The sequence below is a fragment of the Neofelis nebulosa genome, chromosome 4 (genome assembly GCF_028018385.1).
Source record: "Neofelis nebulosa isolate mNeoNeb1 chromosome 4, mNeoNeb1.pri, whole genome shotgun sequence".
In the NCBI taxonomy this organism is placed as follows: Eukaryota; Metazoa; Chordata; class Mammalia; order Carnivora; family Felidae; genus Neofelis; species Neofelis nebulosa.
Genome location: NC_080785.1, coordinates 95046338 through 95069758, shown reverse-complemented (window position 1 = coordinate 95069758; position 23421 = coordinate 95046338). Strand labels below are relative to the sequence as shown.

Sequence of the window (23421 nt, the reverse complement as noted above, 5' to 3'; positions counted from 1 at the left end):
AAACCATTAAATTATTTTTATGTTCACTTGTTAAATGTTCAAATACGGTCACTTTAAAGGAACCAATTTCAGCTTTCAGCTCTCTATTTTTAAATTTTAAGTCATCTGTTTTTCTCCCCCCCAGGCTGCAAAAGTGTATTACCAAATAAACTGACAAAACATCTCAGCGACTAACATAAACGTGCAATTTTAATGCCTTCTAATCACACAAATCAATATGAGATTTTTGCGCTTGTGCATGACCTTCTTCAAATTATCCCCCCATTTTGGTTGAATCAGAACGAGTGTGGGCTATTTGATAAAAAAAAAAAAAAAAACCCTAAGTGTGTGAAATAAGAGCCCTCGCCTCTTCTGCCAGACTCCCCTTGACAGAAAGATGATAGAAGCATCACATCCCTGGAAGAGTAAATGCAAACTGACAAGAGATGAGCCTTTAGATGTTGAATATAATCTTGAATTGTGCTTGAAGTGTCTTATTATCTTGTCTTTTGATGTCTGAAGGGGCGGCTCATTGTTAGAAAAAGGAAAACCCTCGCGCATCTTTGCCATCTTTAAAAATTGTTTGGCCTCTAACAACTGCTTTCCCAACTAATGTCCATTTCTCCTGACAATAAATATGGCAGGTCGTCGGCAAGTGACAAACAATTTACTTTACATGCCACACTTTTATGGGTTTTGAGAGCTCATGTGGAAGCGTATTTTTAAAAGTCCACAGAAATTAGCAGCGTTACAAATGTTAAGAGGACTGAGATCTACCTTGCAGACACTGATGCGAAGTTACTTGTTGTGGTTACTTCCTGCTGCTCCTGGTTTTGTGATCTCACGGGTGCCAGATTCCAAATTCAAGTTCTTTATATATCATTGACTAAAACTAGCCAGGGAAAATGAAAACACAACGACCAAGTCTGATAGATCCCATTTAGGAAAGGCCCTAATTTCCAGGGCATGTTTTAATATTGAGAACAGTATATCAACAAAATCCCCTTTCTAAGTAGAATATCAAGATCAACATTGGGCTTGCTGAATTTGGCCTCTCCTCGCAGAGCTTTTGGCACCTCTTAATTTCGGCTGTCCGAAATTGGGTGCCCCTCACCCTTCGTATCTACCATTTGTTTTGTGGGTCGTGTTTTCACTTAAAAGTTTAATGATGTTCCCAGTCAATGGGATTCCATAGCTGCTAAATCACAGTCGTGCTACTTTTCTGTCACCCAGCCAGATTTTGTGAAAGCTTTCAAGATCTTTTCTCAGACCTCCGTCACTCTAAGAATCCATAAGAATTCTCAAAAGGACTATAAACCGTTACAGGGTTCAGGTGACTGTATCATTATAAAAACATATTGATATACTACAGATGACAAGACAGGTAGCTACCATCGTAAGCTAGTGCAACCATCTCCACACCATCAGCAATGTCCAGTCTGACCAGTTCTGGGTCTTTGTTTGTTTGCTTTTGACCATTTTCAGCAGGCAGCTATAGATATTAATCCCTTTTGAAGCTGACCCTTTTCTGATTGCCTGCAGATTCTGATTGGAATGTTAGCAAATTACATTAAACATGGAAGCTAATGGCAGAACGAAAGATTCTAAACTAGATCAAGGAGGGGCGCCTGGGTGGCTAAGTCGGTTAAATGCCCAGCTTCAGCTCGGGTCGTGATCTCACCGTTCGTGAGTTCGAGCCCCGTGTCGGGCTCTGTGATGACAGCTCAGAGCCTGGAGCCTGCTTTGGATTCTGTGTCTCCCTCTCTGCCCTTCCCCTGCTTGTGCTCTCTCTCTCTCTCTCTCTCTCTCAAAAATAAATAAACATTAAAAAAATTGTTAATTAAAGCAAGGAAATAGACCAGCATTAACTATAAACCTGAATCATTTCTTAGTAACTCTTAAGAGTAAAACCTGCCTTAATCTTAGGAATCAGAAAGAGATGAGTCAATCAACATCTAAAATAATGACGCAGGTTTGTTTCCAAAAGTTTATGAAAGTTTTCCCACATAATCCAGACGATCCCTTTTCTGACTATTCACCCATGTATAGATTACAGTTAGATTAATGGATAGCAAGCGAATCCATTAAAATGTTAGCTTTCTTCACTATCTTCAATGCTTCTCCTTTTGAAAACAGCATGTTTTCTTTTTGACGTGTTTCTATTTTGCAATATTTTGCTACATGAAATTGGATCTATCAAAGAAAAAAATGCAGGTTTGGAAAAGGCCATTCCACCCCCACCCCTATTCCACCTGAGCGTCTACACATTGTTAAATACAGGAAAATATGTTTTTCCATTTGATGTTTTATTCTTTCTACCCTTGGTTGATTTTGGCAAAAATTCACTCTGCGGTAATAATTTTTCATGCTTTATAAACAGCTTCAAATGTTTGCATTTTTAAATCAAATTAATCCCTCAGCCCCTCTTCTTCTTCAACAGTGGTGATTCTCTCATGCAATAAGTAACCCCAAACCATTAATTTATAAAAGTAAATCTTGCCATATTGCTATTAAAAGACAAATCACCACACGTGTGGCCATGGAGGACTGCAGAGGGAGATTAAGTACCCCATACTATTTTAATAGCAAATGCTTAAAATGTGATTTCTTTATTGTGCATCAAACCCCCATTCTATCTTGATATGTGTACAGGTAAGTGTATATTTAAGTCCACGAAATCCTCACAGGCACAAAATTGTGCTTACCAACTATAAGACAAATGTGTTTTACTTAAAAAAGAAAAAAATATAAATGTTTATATTGTAATCTATGTATATCCCACAGGTAGACAAACACTTGGGTTCCTAATGTTTAGATCCTAAGGGTCTTCCCTAGTTTGAGCAAGATCTGTCACACACACACACACACACACACACATATATATTTCTTGAGACAGTTTATATTTATATTATGTGTGTGTGTGTGTGTGTGTGTGTGTGTGTACAAATACCCTATAAATCAAACTGTGCAGAAACCCCCAAATCTCTTTACTGAATTAACTGCACAAATTCTGAGAAATGCTCAGTGGTTAGCAGCTGCAAAGAAGACACTGGAATTTGGATAGTAGCCCAACTACGCCTGAAGCAATAGTATAATTGCTTGTCCCTTATTGGTAAACTATTAATTTTGAGAATTTTATCTGGAAACTATGTGTTTCAATATTCATAGGTTCATAGGTATAGCAGAAGTACATTTAAGTGATATACAGATAGCATAAACTAAAAAAAAGCTTATTATTGTAAATTAGGCTTTATTAATGTTTTGATAAAGCAAATATAGACATACTACAAGTTTAGGAAGATAAATCTGAAGTGTCATAGGAACACAGGGGAAAATATGGAGAACACACCAGAGACGCACACACGTGTGTAAAACGTGTGGGTAGCAGTGCGTTCATAGCGCTTAGGAAAGAAAACGGAAAGAAAACATGTCCACAAAGTATGGACATGATGAGAAAATGAAAAATGAGCATTGTTACTTTAAAACACTATGCTAATATTAGTCTTTAAATAGGGGTTTCTTGGCTTTCATAAACTTTTGTCACAATTAGGGTTTGGTGGGGTTTTTTTAATTAATAGAATGAAATCAAAGTCACATGAGATTTGGAAAGGACACCAATCTAGAAAACACTGATTGTTTTAGAAAAAGATGAAACGCCAAGGAAACTGCTAAAGCCAAACTATATATTGCAGGACAAACACATTCGTGAAATTGTTAAATCATGCCATGTTGATTATCACTGAGATGTTCCGAGACTGCTAAAAATACCTTCATAGTCTACCTCGTCCTCAGGCTAAATGAACAGGTTTTATTTTAGGTTTTTACTAAGAACGTTTTTTAAACCATGTTAATGAATGCAGGTTTCATTACAGAATCCCATTTTCTAATGGTCTTCGGTATAAGCGGACCTCTTAAGCATTTAGTTTCTGTGTAATGATATTAGTTTCTCTCATTGTAATCTGATCACTTTTCTTTATATTTTCAATTAGTCGTGAGGGCAGAGCAGTCCTCTAATAAAAGTGACCTAGACCGTATTAGTTTTGTTGTTCCAGGTGGCTAATTTTTTAATGAAAATAAACAACAGTATATTCTCACCACGTATCAGACCTGACAAGCACTTTCAAAGGAAAGACTGTAGGAGAAATTTGAGCATGGATTTTCTTTTCAGTTCTCAAATAACATATAGACACTCATATAACATACCAGTATTGTTTTTTAGAAGTAGCAGCTTAATTTTAAGAAGAGATGTCAGGAGCTGTGCAATTTTATGAGGTGGTTTTTTAAAAACGATCTTTGAATGCTTAACAAAACAAAGTTTATTTCCATTTCTCTGAGAACGAAAGACTGTCTTCAACCAAAAGAGAGTCAGTGCTGTTCTTGCTGACCTCTGTGTTTACATTAAAAAAGCTTAGTCCATTTTTGACTCTTTGTCACAACATAGAGTAAGAGGTGTTACCAAACTAGTCCACACTTGGTTCATATTTGTATAAACTCTGACTTTGAGAATCAGAAGGTGGGAGCTTACATGTAAAAGACTGAGTCAGGTCAACATGAGTAACACACAGGCATCCTTGGAAGCCCCCACACAGCCAAAGCCCAGATACTCCTTTATGAACGAACGGATTTTAATATAAATGTTACTCGGAGGTATTCCCAAAGAAAAGCCCAATGTTGACCGGTTTAGAAGCTTGTTCAGGCTCATAGCATGAAGGTGTATGTTCGACTGCAAATACCAGACTGAAACAAATTACACTCACTTATTTCCTTCTAAGAAGAAGATGCTTGAAATTTTAAAGGATAACCATTTTAAAAGAAAGACCGAAATGTCATTAATAAAAGGAAAGCCAAACAAAAACCCCAGCGAAGTACAGAACCTCAGAAGACAACAAACAAGAAAATTCCAGAGCCACGCTGGATATTAAAGAGAAGCCCATCTGCTGGAGAATGGCAGGTGTTACTGGGAGCTTTCTCCAGCTACCTCTGCCTTTGGATATTTTTAAAAAATTTATTAACCTGACAGCGGGAAACTTTACACAGATTGCCCCCTGACAGGATGCCAGCTTGGTATAAACACTTTGCTATCTTTTTCTTTAGCATAAGAAAACCAAGAAACATGTTAAGTAGAGCCAGGTGCAGATTTGGGCAGATGTGATTGCTCTTCGGCTGGTCTCGGGACCTGGGGAAGGGCCCGGATAATCGGGAGCAGCGCAGTAGCAGAACAACACCCTTCACATCTACTTTCTTTTCAATGTGTGAATGTCTGATGTATTATTAATCCCCAAACATAAACCAGCCAGATCGCCAACCAAAGAAAGGACCAGCCCTCTCACAAATTATTTGTTTACTGAGTAACAGCAAGCCAGGTCCCCTTGAAATCCTCACTTAAGTCTCATTTGTTAAGTGGGGGGAATTTTTATTTGGTCAATTCTTACAAGAATAATGCTAACTCTATGATTAAATAAGGTAATTGAGAAAGAAGGCAATCTACTTAAGGCTGAGCCTTGCGAGCCTGAATCTGGAATGCCCCTCTATTTATTAATTATGATATAAACTGGTCTGGGTGAACTACAAAAACACTGTAATGCCCTGTAACCTTTAAGTCAGAAATATCCAAGACACTGAAAAGACCAAAATGAGATCACTGGAAGGGGTGGATGTGCAGATTAATGCAATGTCTATTACTTGGTCTTATTTCCAATTCTACATAGGACCTTATGACAACAACAACAAAACAGGAGAATCGTAGCCATCGAGGTAAAAGAAAAATGTAAAACCATATCAGCATTTTGGTTTGCTAATGTGTTAGCACAGAGAGCATCTTCAGACGTGGCAATATTGAACTTTCTTCTTTAAACAGATGTCTGACCTGAGCCCCCCAGGCATGGCAGAAACAGAAAAGGGAGCCACTGAGAGAGTCCCCACTGAATCTTATGTCACGTAGTGTGCACTGTCCTCCATTAAAGAGTCACTCAGAAATGAGCATAGCTCCACGAACAGATCTGGTTAAAAAGTTTGAACATCAGCGCTATGTTACATGGATTTATTTTTATTTCAAAACTTACACATTAACGCTACTTAAAGCAGATTTACTTATCCAGGCAGTATTACAGTGGTATTCTAGGGGGAAAAACCCACTAAGACTGAATTTATCCACACACACCCCGGAGTCTTTTTTAAGAAATGCTTAAGTGTGTAAGGTTTTCGTCAATGTTCAGAAATGTATCTCAATGTGCATTTTTCCCCTCAGTAGTCAGAGAACAGCCCATTAAGCCATACCTTATCATGCACCTCATTTACTTACATAAATACAGATTTCTTTTGGTTTCTTTTCAGTAACTATTTTTGCATAGAATCTATTATCCAAGTCATTTAGTTGATTTAAAAATATACTCCCTTAATATTTCCCTAACAAAACACACTTTCTTCAGTGAAAAATAAGAAAAATCTTCCACGGCAGAATATCAAAACTTTTAAAAAATATAGAAGCATGATGCATAGGTTAAATAAATATATTTCTCCGGGGAATTTTCCTCATCGCCTCCCAGCTAAATCCTTCTGGGGCTTAAGCCCTATGTACTGATTACTGGCCCCAGCATATTTTATCAGAATATTATAAATGTCCCAGGCATTGGAACCTTGAGAGAGACATTTAAATAAAGTAATAAAGACAGTGATTCCATAATGAAGGCTCCCACTTATACACAGGCAGCATACCACAAAGTACAGTCCCCATAATGCCCTACCAATGACCTCCACGCTGACCTGCAGAGACCACTGTCTCAAGGGGTGACCGACAATTTAGTCCTTTATCCTTTTGTCATTGAAAACAACTCCAGTGCCATAAATTCTAATCAAGTCAAACTGGATGGCAATTTAAAAAAAAAAATCTTATAATGCACGTTTCTTATGAGAAAGATAACAGAAAGGAAAGGAAAAGAAAACCCCTACAGATAGCACATTTTCTGGCAAGGAAGAATCACTCATCCAACTTTCAACCCTTTTCCAAAAGTTCACAGATAAATGACATTGAAAATACCCACGTTCACAAGTATCATTATATGCAATCTCTTTTAGACTAGAAAACCACAATATCATAACAGAAAACCAACCATCGCTTTTTACCTCGGGTGCGATGTTTATAAATGGGTTTTTGTTTACATCTCAGCTCAAGGCTTTCGAGCTGTGGGCCCAGTTCATGTACAGTACGATAATACTGAATAGCAAGCCACAGACTAACCTGGCCACCCGAGGTAGTTGGGACTTTGAGGAAAGCAATCATGAGGTTTATCTTGAAACAATAAAAATACTCCCAGGAGGAACACTGTTAATAAATCATCTTTCAAATTTCAAATATATATGGGAGAAAATATTTAGGGCCTGTTTTATGTGGTCTCACTTTTTCAGCTGAGACTGCATGGCAAAACTTTAGTACAGATATTTTTCTAGGGGTATATATTACTTTTATCCTTTCCGTGGCCATCCTCCTGACCAAGTTGTTGATGCTACCATTTGAATTTTAGCATCCAATGTGACTGAATGTGGAACACTGAATTCTTGATGAGCATAACTAAAAATGAGGCACCACATTGACACAGTGCTATAAATGTCACTAGAGAAACACAGCAACCTCTTCCCTTTGAGATTGTTCGCCAAAGGCCGGTTTGGAGAATGGTTTCGAATATGTACATCACCAGTCACATATTAAATGCCTGGTCCCGCATGGCATCACTCATTTGATCTCGCAGCCGAAACACAGGGAGACACAGAGCCAGATTCTCTGATACGACCCCCTCATATCCAAGTCTGTTCTCCTCCATACAGTTTCCTTACAGCTCAGAGCTCAGCATAATACAGTCACGGACCGAAAAAGGAGACAGTTATCCTACCAGCTTTCCGAGAATAAATAATGCACCACTTAATGATATCACAGAGAACTACCTAACCACACGTTTCTCAAATGAAATGCGGATTCATCTCTCCTAAGTGTACTTGAGTTTCCATAGCTGTTCAAGTTAAGCAAAATGTTATCTCTGATGTAATTACTTTATAAAACACAAGGGCCCTGTTCTGAACTTTCTACTGAAGCTGGCATATGGCTTCTGGGTTCTCCTTCTGGTATATTCTGAGCTGCACAGAGCACTGAAACATTCTGCACAGTATGTTTCCCTTTGGATGCTGTTAAGAGCAGAGGGTGCAATTTAAGAGAGGCATAAAAGACCCAATGGTTCCTGGAATTTCCTTTGTTTACCCATAGAGGGCATCAGTATTAGCCTTTCTCCTGCAGTTTTGGGCTGAAGGTGCCCATACTGTGAGAGAAACAGACTTGCCCTGTGGACTGCTAATTTCAACAAGAAACAGAAGGGGGAACAACTCCAAAGGAATCCATCAAGACTGAAATTTCAGGTACAGGACACAACGGAGTTCTGCCTGTCTCCTGTTGTTGGGGAATGTCTCTCCACAAAAGTAAACAAATCAAGATGCACACGATTTGTCTTAATCTGCTCCTTTCATTACCGAAACACAGTTTTCAATAATGCAGTGTGTAGGCTATGACAAGATGGTTGGAGAGAGTGCATTAGAAAATCATTGTTGGGAGACAAATCTGGATGCTCTCAGTTTTTCAGGAAAAAATGTAACTCTTCATTGTCAAGGACTGAGTGCAATGAAAATTACGTATAAGAACCAAAACACTTGAGCGTATTCGTGTCAAATAAGCTGATGGTCCATTAAATTATCACCCATTAGGTGTGGCCAAAGTTGCTAAAAATTCTGGGAGATAATTCTTCTAGAAAGTTTAGTCAGTTACATAAACTGGAATTTCTAAGGCTAAGTCCCAGTCGTATTAACAGGAGACAGCATAATGGACCCAATAGCTAAGGAAGCCCCGGAGAACATTGGGTGCTTCCTCCGATGGATGTCCTAGTCCCTCTGTCTTAGGCTGTCTCCCATTTTTTCCTCAAGTTTTCAAAATTGTTCATCTACTGGTTGCTTCTTCACCGAATTGGAAACTGGAAAATATTCTCATTGTGTTTTAAAAGCACTCTAGAGGCCAAATAAAATGAAGTGGATACACAAGGAATATCAGATATAAGATGCAGGTTTTGGTGGGTCCCCTCTCTCAAATTCAGAAGTGGAAAACGTAACGTGAATATGGGCATACTCTAACACCTACTACAATTTCTGAACTAAACTACAATTCCTTAGTATTACCCATAAATACTCCACTTCACATGTGTCTTCAGTGAACTCAATTCGAATTTCTTTGGCCCTCCTGGGTTTTTTTTTTTTAAGCTTATTTCTCTGCATGTGCAAATTGGTAAGAAGTGACATAACAAAGCTGCAACAATTTCCAACAGTGGAAAATCGAAATAAACATTGAGAAGCCATGTTAATTACTCCTCTATTAGTTGACTTGAAGGAAAAAGGAAACAAGTTGGGGTGTTAGGTGAAAGTCTACAAAAATGCATTTACTTTTTTCAAATACAAGCAAAGTTTAGGAACAAGTAATCCAGGATCCGCAGTCCTGTTGAATTCACAGCTGATTACTTTTCACAAGTCAAAGGGCTTGGGATTAGGATCCTCAACATCAGAGAGGCAGAAGCATGCATGGCCTTGCTTTTCTGTAATTTATAATTTTATCTGACTTCTCTCACTAACCCCCTGAAACGCAAGGAGTGTTCTAGGACATGATTCTCCCCAGACATGTAGAAACTTACTCTGCAACAAAATATTCCCTCACAGGGAAAATGCTAAAACCTTAATGCCGACGTATAGAAAACCCATATGCGTGGAACAGCTGCTTTTCCAGAACAGGGTAATATGACAGAATTTCTTGAAACTGGGATCTGTTAGCCTCGTAACTGTAAAACAGTATTTTACCAATAGAAAATCTGAAACAGAAAGTTTTTCTGCAACAGCACTCTCATGTTTGACTGAGTGAGTGTTTCAAATCAGAGAAAAGATCCTCTGTTGAAGCTGGCCTCAAGTTGCCAAACTATCGAAGCTGCTTTCTTCCTGGAGGCTAAAAAAATTAAGCTGATTTTTTTTTCAGCTGAATTAATGACTTTCTCAACAAAGCAGTCTGTGCCGTAGTGTTGTTTTTCTTTGAAGTTCAGGCACACGACTATGTTTTTAAACTGAGCCCAAGCAGTGCTCTGCCTGATATATACATATATAATCAGATGTATATATCAGGTTAGTTTACACATGTAGATAAACAGGTTAAGGTGTACATGCGCTTATCCAGTGTTATCAGCATGTAAGCACTTGAAAATAATTAAAAGCAAGCGTTTCAGGAGGAAGTGTTCTGAAAACCTAATGTCACTCTATCCCATAAAGTGCTCCTCCAGCACAGACATCTATCACCATCCATCACTCAGTCACGCGCCTCAACAACCCGCTCCCCTTTCTGATTAGAGATCACAGTTGCTTGAGTTGGCTTACAGAGTGTCATCTGTTTGAATGACAGATGTCTTTGCTGGAGTGGCACTCTGCTTGCTCTTGTTTTGTTTATGGAACAAAGATTCCTGAAAGGTCCTGGGCTGCCTCCACATTTAGGATGAGGCTATAAACATCTGGTCAAGGCAAGAGGCAGTAGGGGAGGGACGCACAGGACCTATTTTCCTTCCCCACTCACCTTTTAGAAGAAGAGATACTCATTCTAATTGTGATTACAAAATGTTAGATCTCCCAGCAATTCCCGTGGCCACCTTTGTTTACCTGGCACAGAAAGGCTTGTATTGATATTTCTCAGTTCCCCCTTCCATCTTTTGACTACAGATAATAACTCTTTACTCTCCTTCCCCTTAACAAAAGGCTGCAAAGCAACCAGAAACCAAGTCGATATTTATTCAATAAATGTTAACCAATTCTCACAATGGAACTGATTTCCTGATTATTATTACCATCTTCTTCTTCTTCTTCTTCTTTTCCTTCTTCTTCTTCTTCTTTTTTTTTTTTTTAAATAATTTCTAGCCCGGGGACTCTGGCAATATCAGACAAGCCCGAAGGAGCAGTGAGGAAGTTCCTTGCTGGGAAAAGTTTGCAGGACACCCTGCTAGCCGGCCGGAGTGGGCTCCCGGTGGCTTGGCCCCTCCAAGATGCCAAGCTCCTCTTTAGCACTTACAAGAAAATGGAATGAACAACAGGGAAAGGGTGGGGGGGGGGTGTGGATCGCTCTTCTGGACAAGATGGTAGGGCTGAAATGAAATACCTAGACAGACTTACCGAAGAGCTTGCTGGGAGTGTCCTCACTGTCATTAGATTCCACAGGCGCAAGCAGGGGCTCATTCAGCTCGCTGTCTGAAGTAGCAGCCTTGTCCTCACCTCTCAACTCCGTGTTCATTTCACTCCGCAGTGACAGCAAGGGCTTACTGACTTGTCCAGCTATCATTGGATCCTAGGATGGGGGAAAAGAGTGAAGGGGAGGAAAAAAAAGTGGCAGCTTTAGTGTGCGTGTCCTCTCTCCCTCTCCCTCTCTCCTCTCTCTCTCTCTTCCACACACACACTCTCCCTCTCTCCTCTCTCTCTTATCTCTGGCTGCTCCCGCTGTTATTGCTGGCTGCAGTCAAGTGAAGAGCTATTACAGATCCGAGGAGTTCTCCATTACTCCCCACCCTATTAAAGCTCAACTAGCATGTGAGAGATTCAGGAAGCTTCGGAGGGAAGAAGGGGGAAAAAAAAAAAAACTTCTTTGAAAGCCACCTAAACCAACACAGCTTTAATTGTGGGATGTGCTTTTTGTGCGAATGTTTTTACACCTTGTTCCGTCTTTAATGCAGTAAGAAAAAAGAAAATGCTGGGTTTGTACTTCAGCAACACACTAAAAAGGAAGAAGCACCCTATGGAGGAACCACGGGCTATTTTAAGAAGCACTCTCCCTGGGGGAGAAGCAATTAAACCCTATCCCCAGAGCAGAGAAAAGAGATAGGGAGAAAAGAGTCCTCAAAATGCTTTCAATGGAATAAAAGAGATTTCTCATGTAAATTGCATCAGTACCCTCAGAAGTTGACTTCCCTGGTCCCAGATTTGGGAGTGAAGCTGACCCCAAAGCAAATGAACATTTTAAAGCAAACAATACACAGCAAAATCGATTTTTTTTAAATTGGTTTAAAAAAATTTTTTAAAGAAATTGGAAAAAAATACTTACAAACTGTGTTCAATACTTCCGATACCTAGAGCATCATACGCCCAGAGCATTAAAGAAAAAGGAAACAAAAATCACCTCCGAAAAAGACAAACTCCCCCCCACCCCCAATAATTTAAATCTGCTTTATCTTCAGCTCATTAGGAAGGCGTCTTAGGATCAGAAGTATTTTCCAAGGATAGCCTGCTATTCCATTTGCAAACTAAGATGCATGATATTGTTTTGGCACAAACGTCGGGTGCACAAGGAAAAGAAAAGCAGGAAGTGCCCTTTTTGTGTTATCTGGGAGGTATTTATTGCCAAGTTCATGCCTAAATGGTTCCTGAGCAGGAAACAGGTGACCAGCACGGGAGCTGGTGGGGCGGCATGCTCTCTTGTCCCATCGTTACATTGGTTGCCGTATGCCTGTGGTGATTTTTTTTTTTTAATGTATTCATGCCTGAAAAGTGAATTTGATATGACACATGATAATCTATGAAAATGTTAATCAATACAAATAGTTTAAGCTGTCATCAAATGCACTTCTTTAGTCAATACTCATACCACTGAAAACAATGTCACTGTCACCAGGGCTTAATGTGCACAGCACTTAAATATTGGACTCTGTGCATCAATGCACTTCTTCTTCAAATACTGTAGGTAAACACATTTTCTCCCTATTTAAGGCTGAAGCACTCAGCACGCATTTAGCTGAGCCGAATCCTCCCTTTTGAATACCTTGATAGGTCCACTGGAGGGCAAAATTAATACTTAATTGAATCTCACAGTCATCAAAATAATCAATACTTTTTTATTATTTATTCTTTACAGTCTGTTGACTGTTTCAAACCTCTGAGGGAATGGTGGAAAGGATTCATGGCTTCGAAACACTGTCATTTAACAAGGTAATTTTCAGTGGGGCATTAGGGGTTGTGAAACATATAATAAAACAAAAATGGTGGCTTATAATAGGAAGAAAGAAAAGAATTATATTTCTGCCATCTAACAAAACAGGATAAATAAAAAAGCAAGTGCAGAGAGAGAGAGAGAGAGCTGGAAAGGAGGGGGACCAGGGAGAGAAAGACTGGCTTTTGAAGGGTTTTATCATATCAAGAGCAGAGCCGAGCTTTCATAATGCTGACATTTCTCATCCTGACAATCCTAAACAAGTGGAAAGGATGAGATCGTAGATATCATCTTTCATCACATTCCCCAGCTTAAGAACCAACATGACAGCTCCTCTCCCCTTTACACTGTTAATTACTAAATAAAATACTACTCTCTGTCAGCATCAGATTATTGCAGATAGCAACCACAAACATTTCTCCATTGTTTCCCCCCTCTGAATCGGTGATACCTACCTTGAACTCTTTAGAAAATAAATTAGGCTTGTCTCACCATATTGTAAATATTTGAAATATAATCAATGTCATCAATGTGGTCGATTCACAGTATTGTCAGCCTAAATTTGCTGGTGATAGATTAGCATTTCATTGACTGCCTTTGGTCACCGAGATTTGGAGCGCTTGACTTTCGGGGATGGGGGGAGGCAGGCACAGGGGGAAAGCGGATGCAAAATTCTCCTATGTCCCCCAAGTTTCCTTCCTATGCATCTAAGAAAAGGCGCATTTGGATTCTTCTGATTCAGTGAGTGGGGCCCAGAGGATAGGGATGGGAGCCCTCCTTCACCTTATGCTTTTGGTAAGTGTCCTCCTCACATGCAGCAAAGAGCCCAGATTTAAATTCTAGTACATTTTTACTTTCTAAAATGTTGCATACTCAATCTCTCTAATCTAGAGGAAGGGTTGTGTCCTGTGCCTTTCAAAGGTACACCCTATCTCTGAGGGCGCACTGTTCATTTGAATGTTTTTTTAAGGTAGTGTTCATGGTAAACTTATGTTTAGAATGGCATTTAAAACCCTCATGAGAAGCTAAATGTGGTTATTCACATATCAGGGATATCTGGATAGTCTTACCAAAAAAAAAAAAAAAAAAAGAATATTCTGTTCTTGTTTTACTTGTGAATGGTCAAACTGAATCCTGAGCACAGAGGGTAGCCGAAATGCAACTGCTAAGTTCAAGAGCACTTAAATCTTTAAGATGTTCAGGTCGGCCTATGTGTGCGAAGCATGTGCTGGCAGATGGTACACATTCACTGACCATTAGCTCCTCTTCCTTAAATGACTTTTATATACCTCATCCAGGGCTAGGTTCCCAAGTAGTGCCTCTCAGTGACTCCAGCTTAGAAAATTCAGGAGTCTGCCATTCAGGTACTCATTTGATTTTTTTATCTTACAAAACACTTTACGTTTTCCAAGATGCAGCTGTAGCCCAGATATATATATGTGCACGACATGGTTAAACAGCAAACCCCCAGTGAGGCAGAGAGCAGACAGCTTTTAATCACAGCTGCAGCCACTGGGGGGTCCATTTGAAAATGTGTCACAAGCAGTAACCACTGAGTACAGTCATAAGTGATGAGGGAGTGCCTCTTTCAAGCAGCTCTCGGCTTGGAAGTCATTCTCCCCTGCCAAAAGGGATGGCAGTCTGTAAAAATCCTTTCTGCCAGAGTGAAGAAAGGGTTTTCCAACAAGCGCCAACACAGACGCTCGCGGGAATGTAAGAAAGCCGCATCTTCAACCTGCACAAGGATCCCTGCAGCAGCACCCAGGAACGGAAATAGCTAATGCTGGCAAAAAATAGAAGGGGTGAAGACTTCTCGCTTAAAAATCTGCAATTGTCACAACCACAGTCGAAGGAGTTGGGACTTCCCTGAAACTCTTTTATCAGCCTCAACAGAAGAAAAATGACTGGGTCAATATGGAAGAGTGGTGAGTAGATTCAAGAATAGGACATGGCATGTGTCAGCATGTGCCAATACATGCTGACTCACAAGGGTCACCAGAGACCTCAGAGCCAGACGCAGAGAGGAGAAGAAGCAGGAGAGAGGTAGGTTCCATTCACAAAACGTGAAGAAAAAATTTCACCACGTCCTACAATGAAAGGGCTGCAATTAATACCAGAACCACCCAGCAATTCTTTAAATCTCATTCGCGCATTGTTAAAGAACAAAATTAGGTCCCGTGTATCGAATGAAGAGAGCCATTTCAGATGTATGTAATGTCACCCAAACTGTGCAAGGTATTAGTCCCCAATTTGAGGGATCAAGGCCTGAGACTCAGAGAAGCTACGTAACTTGTCCCAAAGCCACACAGCTAATAAAGTAAAGGTGTATTTTGAACTTCAGCAGATTCGTCTCCAAAGCACAGCACCCTTTTATACTGTACTGGATGAAAAACCAAGGCTCATAAATTTAGCAACTCATGGGTTTTCCCAGAACTTGAATTATGGACCCTGAAGGGTGTTAAAACCTTGGGCAACTGTTCCCAGAGCATATTGTGTGTAGTATCTTTCTCCCTGCAGACTCTAGGAACAAAACACTTCTCTGTCCAACACTGCTCGTGGTTCCACAATCAATGGGGCGACACAGTGTAGTAGACAGGACATCAGATAGCGTCAAATATCCAGGCTTGCGTTCAGGTTCATTGTCTATGTAAACTTAGCGAATCATGTGACCACCACCACCCTCAATTTCCTTATCTAGGAAATGAAAAGGTTGGAATAAAACAGTATTTTATCCAAAGTGCAGTCCACAGAATGCTCACCCCAAGGATATTCTACATAACAGAGTTTTGCAATCCTACCCACATGGAAAACTCAACAGAAGAGTCTACCAGGAAAGAAACCGATTCAGCTCTGCTTAATCTCGCTTTCCCTGAACCATCTGGCCATTAAAGAAGATATGGTGTATATATATATATATATATATATATATATATATATATATATATAATGGAATACAACTTGGCAATCCAAAAGAATGAAATCCTGCCATTTGCAACAACATGGATGCAACTAGAGTGTATTATGCTAAGCGAAATAAGTCAGTCAAAGACAAATATCATACGATTTCACTCATATGTGGAATTTAAGAAACAAAACAGATGAACATAAGGGAAGGGAAGGAAAAATAAGATAAAAACAGAGAGGGAGGCAAAGCCTAAGAGACTCTTAAATACAAAGAACGAACTGAGTGTTGCTGGAGGGGAGGCGGGTGGGGGGGATGGGCTAAATGGGTGATGGGCATTAAGGAGGACACTCGTTGGGATGAGCACTGGGTATTGTATGTAAGTGATGAATCACTGGATTCTACTCCTGAAACCAATACTACACTGTATGTTAACTAACTTGAACTTAAAGAAATAAATTTAAAAAAAAAATCATCTGGCCAAGGAAGGACTTTTCCTTGTAATCTCTCTCTATTGTATTATCCAATGGATCTGGCGCTTCCTAAAACTCATTTAAAAATTTTTTTAATGTTTATTTATTTTTGAGAGAGACAGAGAGAGAGACAGAGCGTGGGGGTGAGGGGAGGGTCAGAAAGAGAGAGGGAGACACAGAATCCAAAGCAGGCTCTAGGCTCCAAGCTGTCAGCACAGAGCCCAGCATGGGGCTCAAATCCGCAAACCAGGAGATCATGACCTGAGCCGAAGTCTGATGCTTAACTGACCACCCAGGCGCCCCACGAAACTCATTTTAGAATGTACCCACTTAGATCACAGCTAATGTAAATTAGAGCTCTAATTGTCAACCATGCTGCAATTATAAGCCAGAAGGGCTTCAGCAAGTACACATTTGCCCCATGCTTCCCAGATTCGAATAGCTTTTCCCTAATATTCCTTACAGTTTATTTCTACATGGTCACATACAACTTAGCACATACTAACCATATATATTATCATCAGATACTAATTCCTGGTGTCCTTTAATGTAATTTTTAAATAAAGATGTCCCCATATATTTCTGCTGTAAACCCTTTATTGGAAGAGCAAATAGAGGGCACCGTATGAGGAAAGAGAATTCAGCTTGAGCTTTCACTAGGCTGTCATCAATAATCCCTGATAAACAAAGAGATAATTCAGCTAAAGGCCTGCAATAATTTAGCCAACAGAGTTTTTGTAAGCATAATCATCCTCATTTTATAGTCAGAGAAACTAAAGATAGCGAGATGATTAACTCAGCAAAGCATCCGTGTCCAGTGGCAGCCACGCGGTGGAAATACCCGCGCCCATCTAAACCGAGCTTGAACTGGGTCCAGCATATTTTTATGTACATACAAACTAACTATGAAACAGGCAATCTGAAAGCTTTGAGGAAAATGTAAATAAGACAGGCAGGCTTCAAAAATCCAGGGAAACAATTCATTTGTTTGCAAAGTGCCAGCGTATGGTAAAGTAATACTCAACAGATCTATTTCTAGAATTCAACAGAAAAATTATATCCATTATAAAGGAAAATAATGTATCGCCCCCACACACACACATTTCAATTTAGGGAAAAGGTCGATGCAAATTACCTACAGCCAATTTAAGATGCAAAGACAACATCATATTTCATATTTAATTTCTCCCGCTGAGAAGAGGTAAAATCAAAATCACAGATAATTAAGATGATAAAACCAGACTTTCATGGGTTTGGGGAAAGAAAACTTCAAGTGTGAATTTTGTTACCTTAGTCATGAAGTTAAACAACTTTTATCTATTTTGTTTTTACCAATTACCAAATATTACTAAGTCTGTTGGTTCTCATTATGGTATTTAATGTACTGAAGAAACTTTCCCTCAAAAGTTACAAGGAGTTTCTATTTTCTTACCATTCATTATTTCCTAGTTCTCTCAATAAGTTTTAAAAAGACATTCTTTTTGACTTTTGGAAATAAGACCACAGTTTATCATTTTTTTCTATTGATGTAAGTATATATATTTATTGTGAAAACTTTGAAAATTAATGAAGATTAAAACACTAAAAATACCGTAAATTCACCCACCACTCCTTATTTAATTTTAAAGTTTGTTTGTTTGTTTGTTTGTTTGTTTGTTTGTTTGTTTGTTTTGAGAGAGAGAGGAAGAGAGAGCAGGGGAGGGGCAGAGAGAGAGACCGAGAGAGAGAATCCCAAGCAGGCTCTGCACTGTCAGCACAGAGCCCGACATGGGGCTTGATCTCATGAACCGTGATATTATGACCCAAGTCGAAACCAAGAGTCAGAAGCCTTAACGGACTGAGCCACCCAGGCACCCCAGTAATTTTAAATGTCACCTCCTAAACTGCAAATAAAAATTGTTTTGAGAAAAGCAGAAAAACCCACGTTTTTTAGCAAATACTCAAGTGATGAAACTTACATTATAAGGAACTTAATTACAAAGCTTGAACGTATATACCCTTGTTCATTTCACAATAGACTTTCACAGCAAAACGTTGATACCAAGCTGGATTTCCCTCCTCAACCCAATATTCCAACTGTGTTGTTTTGTTTTGATTTTTAGATTCAAGTTAGTTAACATACAGCGTAATGGTTCAGGAGTAGAACCCAGTGATTCATCACTTACATATGACACTCAGTGCTCATCCCAATAGGCCCTCCTCAATGGCTGTCACCCATTTAGCCCATCCCCCCACCAACCACCCCTCCATCAATCCTCAGTTTGTTCTCTACACTTAAGAGTCTCTTATGGTTTGCCCCTCTCTCTGTTTTTATCTTATTTTATTTTTCCTTCCCTTCTCCTATGTTCATATGTTTTGTTTCTTAAATTCCACATATGAGTGAAATCATATGATATTTGTCTTTCTCTGAATGACTCATTTCACTTAGCATAGTACATTCTAGTTCCATCCATGTTGTTGCAAATGGCAAGGTTTCATTCTTTTTGATGGTTGAGTAATATTCCATTGTATGTGTACACCACATCTTCTTTATCCATTCATCAGTCGATGGAAATTTGGGCTCTTTCCATAGTTTGGCTATTGTTGATAGCACTGGTATAAACATTGGGGTCCATGACCACAGACGAATCACTCTCTCTCCCATCTTGGTTTCCATACCAACATAGCTCTACATTTCTCAAGGGGGATACTGTGAGACTTGAGTGAGAAGAAACACAGATAATATATATGAGCATGTTTAGAAAGATAGAAAGTATTACACAGAGACCATCTTCCACCACACTACTACCCACATTGAGGCATCCAATTGGCCATGGGTCCAGTTGGAACAGAAGTATATACTGTCATGGATGCTGTGGTGTGCCGCCCAGATCCCCTCTTACCACTAACACGCTCGTTTCCCAGCTGCCAGGGATGTTGGCTGAGATGACTTGCAGCTGAGTTCTCCCCCAGGACTTGCCTTTGCCTGAAGGCGGCTGCCTCTCCAAACTCTCCTCAGGGGTCAGTTTTGATTTTGCTAATTGGCCTGCAGAGCCTAAGATATTTACTCTCTGCCTCCTTACAGAAAAGGTTTTCTGACCCCTGAGCTCAATCTTAGATTCAGTCAGTTGCCTTAATCAACATTCATGCTTCAGGGTTACCATTTCCTCAGAACGACCCTACCTCAGGCTTGGGTACCACCCACTGTTCAGCTACCTCCATTCACAGTCTACCACACCCTCACCCAGCATTTTGCTAATTAGTATAATTTATATTAATTTGGGTGAGATAAATAACTTGTTGACCAGTATTAATGGAGGCTAGAAATGAGTTTTCGTTTGGTTAGTCATATTCGAGCTATATGTACTGGCTAAAATAGTTTAGAGGCATTTCCCTCCCTTGAGTGCAACCAAAAGATATTAAGAATCTAGCAAGTCCCTGTGGCCTATGGCTTGATCCCTAAACTGTCCATGTCCAGTCCTTGGGTCAGAGAGTTCTAGTTGCATGATGCTGACTGTGGGAGAAACAGATCTGGCTTCTAAAATCTTGCCATATCTGCCTTAACAGAACATCTGTACAAGGTATTCTAGGTTCACCTAAAATGATAGAGAATTATGACTTTATTAAGCTTTCAGATAGGTTGAATAAGTGATTTGGGGATTATTTGCTAATAAAAGTGTGCTCAATAAATACCTGTATGGATGGCACCTCTTGGCCTCCAGAGCTTCTTTTCATTGTAACCAGGTAGCAAGTCTCTGGGAATGTAACAAGACTTCACCCATCTCTAACCATTACTGACTACCATTATCTACCAGAAAGGACACAACAGTTGTGTGTAAAAAATGTAATCTAGGCCACTTGCAACACAACCCACCATACTGGATGTTGACCCACAATTAGATGAATGTTGTCTTGGGAGTAGACCAGTCATTATAGAGCGAAATAGGGTCATCTCTAGAGAAGATGCTCTGGGAAAGTTACACTATTTGCTTCCCCCACCAATCCCCAAAATTTTATCCAGGAGTTATTTAGTTAAGGTGAATGCTCGCAATCATGTTTAAATGAAAAAATAGGACTGCAGAATATCTGATTTGCCTTGATGTCAGAAAATGGTATTTCATTTAAATGTACATGTGGGCTTAGTTTAAGAGTCTGGCTTTTGGTTGAACCTCAGACAAGCAACCTCCTTCTTCCCTGTCAGTCACCACCGAGGGTCCTTATTTCTCTCCCAGCCCCACCATGAGTGCCACATCTTCTTAATTATGCTTATGCTGGCTTAACTATGCTTATATATGCTTGTTGACAAGCATTAAGTATCAACACATTTATTGATGATTCCAATTAAAGATTAAAGCATGAGACACAGATGTATCTAAACACAAGCAAATAAACAAACAACACAGTTCATCAGTACAAATCTGTATGTTGGAATAACAATGTAATAATCAATCAAATGGGAGTCTGCAAGTTCTGGACTTCTACAAAGCATCTAGTGTGCAGTTAGACACACATCTAGACCATCACCTTGAACTTCTATAGCTCTTTTGCCCCCAAGAAGTTTTAATGACTGTGTGGATGATGCTTCATGTATTCTTATCTGGGAAAAAAAGGGAGACACTGCTATTTGACAACCTACTAGCACCATCAATTCAATTTCTGCTGCCTTCATGAAAAAGCATCAATAAAAGTTCAATTCAGGCTCATCTAGATCTGGTCTTTTGGTAATGGGGTTATGCAGTGGTATTGACATGGCATACATATACCCTATATCCATAGATTCCTCATGATCTCTTGGCTTCAAATAGGCATCAGGATTTAATTAGAATACAACTCAAATTAAAGTGAACTTGCATTTCGTGGTTTGAAGGTACAAAGAGGGAACAACCAATCTCTGTCCTAAAAATGCTTCCTTTCTGGAGGTATTTAATACATACAATCTCAATATTTGCAAACTTTTGCAAAAGTGGATGACATAGTTCACAGAATGGAAAGACTTTGCCTCTAGTTTTCAGAATTTTGAAACTGAGCACTGAACTGAGGGTTTTAGGGAGGTGCCTCCAGGATCCCCAAGGGAGACAAGGAAGGATCAAAGTGTCCACTCCAAGCTTTTAGCCACCATATTGGTGGCTCATCCATTTAACATGGAGTTTTCAATATACTCGGGGACAGGGTATCACAGTTCTGCCCGTATTACTTATTTGCGATGTATCACAGATGCAATAAAATCATGACAGTTTTCCATTGGTTAATCACTTACTTCTCCAAAATACTTAAGCCTTCGCCTCTCCAGCTGAGATGCTTGAATTTTTTGGTAGGCAAACATGTCTCAGAATTCTGGCTCTTGGGTCTGATACAAAATAAGCTCTCAATAAATGTGTCTGAGTTGATTGATTGATTGATTGATCAATGATTGATTGATAGTGAGGACGGCCGGAAGGAAGGGAATGTGAAGACAAGGACTGTCTTTGGTTGATAGTTTTATTTATTTATTTATTTAAAAAAAATTTTTTTTAACGTTTATTTATTTTTGAGACAGAGAGAGACAGAGCATGAACGGGGGAGGGGCAGAGAGAGAGGGAGACACAGAATCGCAAGCAGGCTCCAGGCTCTGAGCCATCAGCCCAGAGCCCGACGCGGGGCTCGAACTCGCAGACCGCGAGATCGTGACCTGAGCTGAAGTCGGACACTTAACGGACTGAGCCACCCAGGCGCCCCTGGTTGATAGTTTTAATGTTTAAAAATACATTTAATCCTGTCTGAAACTGCACAATATGAAACTGAGTCCTCACCTGGCTGTCTTCCCTAACACTGCATGCCCATATACATTGACTTGCATTCCGCTTCCAGAGATGTGACTTTGGCTTTGTGCGCTTGTGTTACTTTGTTTTACCATGGGATAACATGGAAGAATCTAACATCAACACTGAAGAGGAAAAGGAGAGTGTTGCTTTTCCCCCAGACTCGGTTGAACCTGAGAAAAGATACCACTGGCTGGGGAGATAACATCATCGCTGGAGCTTGTGGGCGTGGCCCCAGATGAGCCCAAGACCCGCCCACCCGGAGCCTAAGCCTCCAAGCTCTGTCCATGCCCTTTGTTCAGCCAGGAAGAATTTCAGGCTCACTAAGGGGAGCCCAACACTGCTCCTACACAATTAGCTCTCCTGTCATTCAGGGGCAGTATCAGCAAACACGCACAGCATATTAGAAATATGATTTTATTACCAATGTTCTAATTCTATCCTTTTTCTCAGAGGCAAATATTCATTTAAATGAATAATACATTAAATATGTGGAGACATCTAATTCTATTGTTCCATCCCGAATGGCAAAGGACATCTAGCTGGGGAGAAAAACTTTTTGATCAGAAAATATCCAGTCCCCTATAGTTTCAAATTTCCATAAACAAATAGAAAAATCCATTCTGCCCCCTGCTGACAGACTAACATTCCTAAAAATCCAGTTTTGAAGCTGACGGTCTTAATCACGGTACCTTCTGAGTTGGGTCAAAACCCAGCTGCTTAACATGCCAGACGCTCCCGGTTCAGCCTGGGTACAGCCTTCCTCTGTCCCTGGCATGTGGACAGGCACTGTGCAGCCACAGAATGTGCCATTCACACACTTCTACGAGGATGATTTTCTGGCAGGTGGCGATAAAATATCGGGTGACCCTCGGGTCTACCTTGCACAGACGCCCTCCCCTTGGCCCACAGCAACAGTAGTGGTCAGCCTCACGGGGACCTAGCAAGACCTCAGGCCAGCACTGCCAGGGCGGGAACATGGGCACTGGGGCAAAGAGCCTGTGCTTGCATCTGGCGTCACTTCCAATGCACTGAAGAACCTTGGGCAAAGGACTTACCACATCTCTCTGCACCTCAATTTCCCTGAGAGGAAATGGGAGTAAAAGCGCATACCTCATGAGATAGGTTTGCATATAAATAAGTAATTCACAAACAGTACTTAGAATAGGTCCCACTGCATCGTGATAATAGGAGATGTATATATACCAATCTCTCTGTCTGCAGCTGTCCTATGAAGGATGAGTGTGTGCGCATTTTATT

The 23421-nt window shown here is 40.0% G+C and overlaps 1 protein-coding gene across 8 annotated transcripts in view; it reads right to left on the bottom strand.

Moving 5' to 3' along the window:
* POU6F2 (POU class 6 homeobox 2) overlaps positions 1 to 23421 on the bottom strand; it is a 495570-nt gene that overhangs the window by 374863 nt on the left and 97286 nt on the right. For all 8 annotated transcript variants that reach the window (XM_058725457.1, XM_058725452.1, XM_058725455.1 and 5 more), the window contains one exon: positions 11206 to 11377. In XM_058725457.1, coding sequence (XP_058581440.1) covers positions 11206 to 11377 — 172 coding nt within the window. The remainder of the gene's footprint in view (positions 1 to 11205; positions 11378 to 23421) is intronic.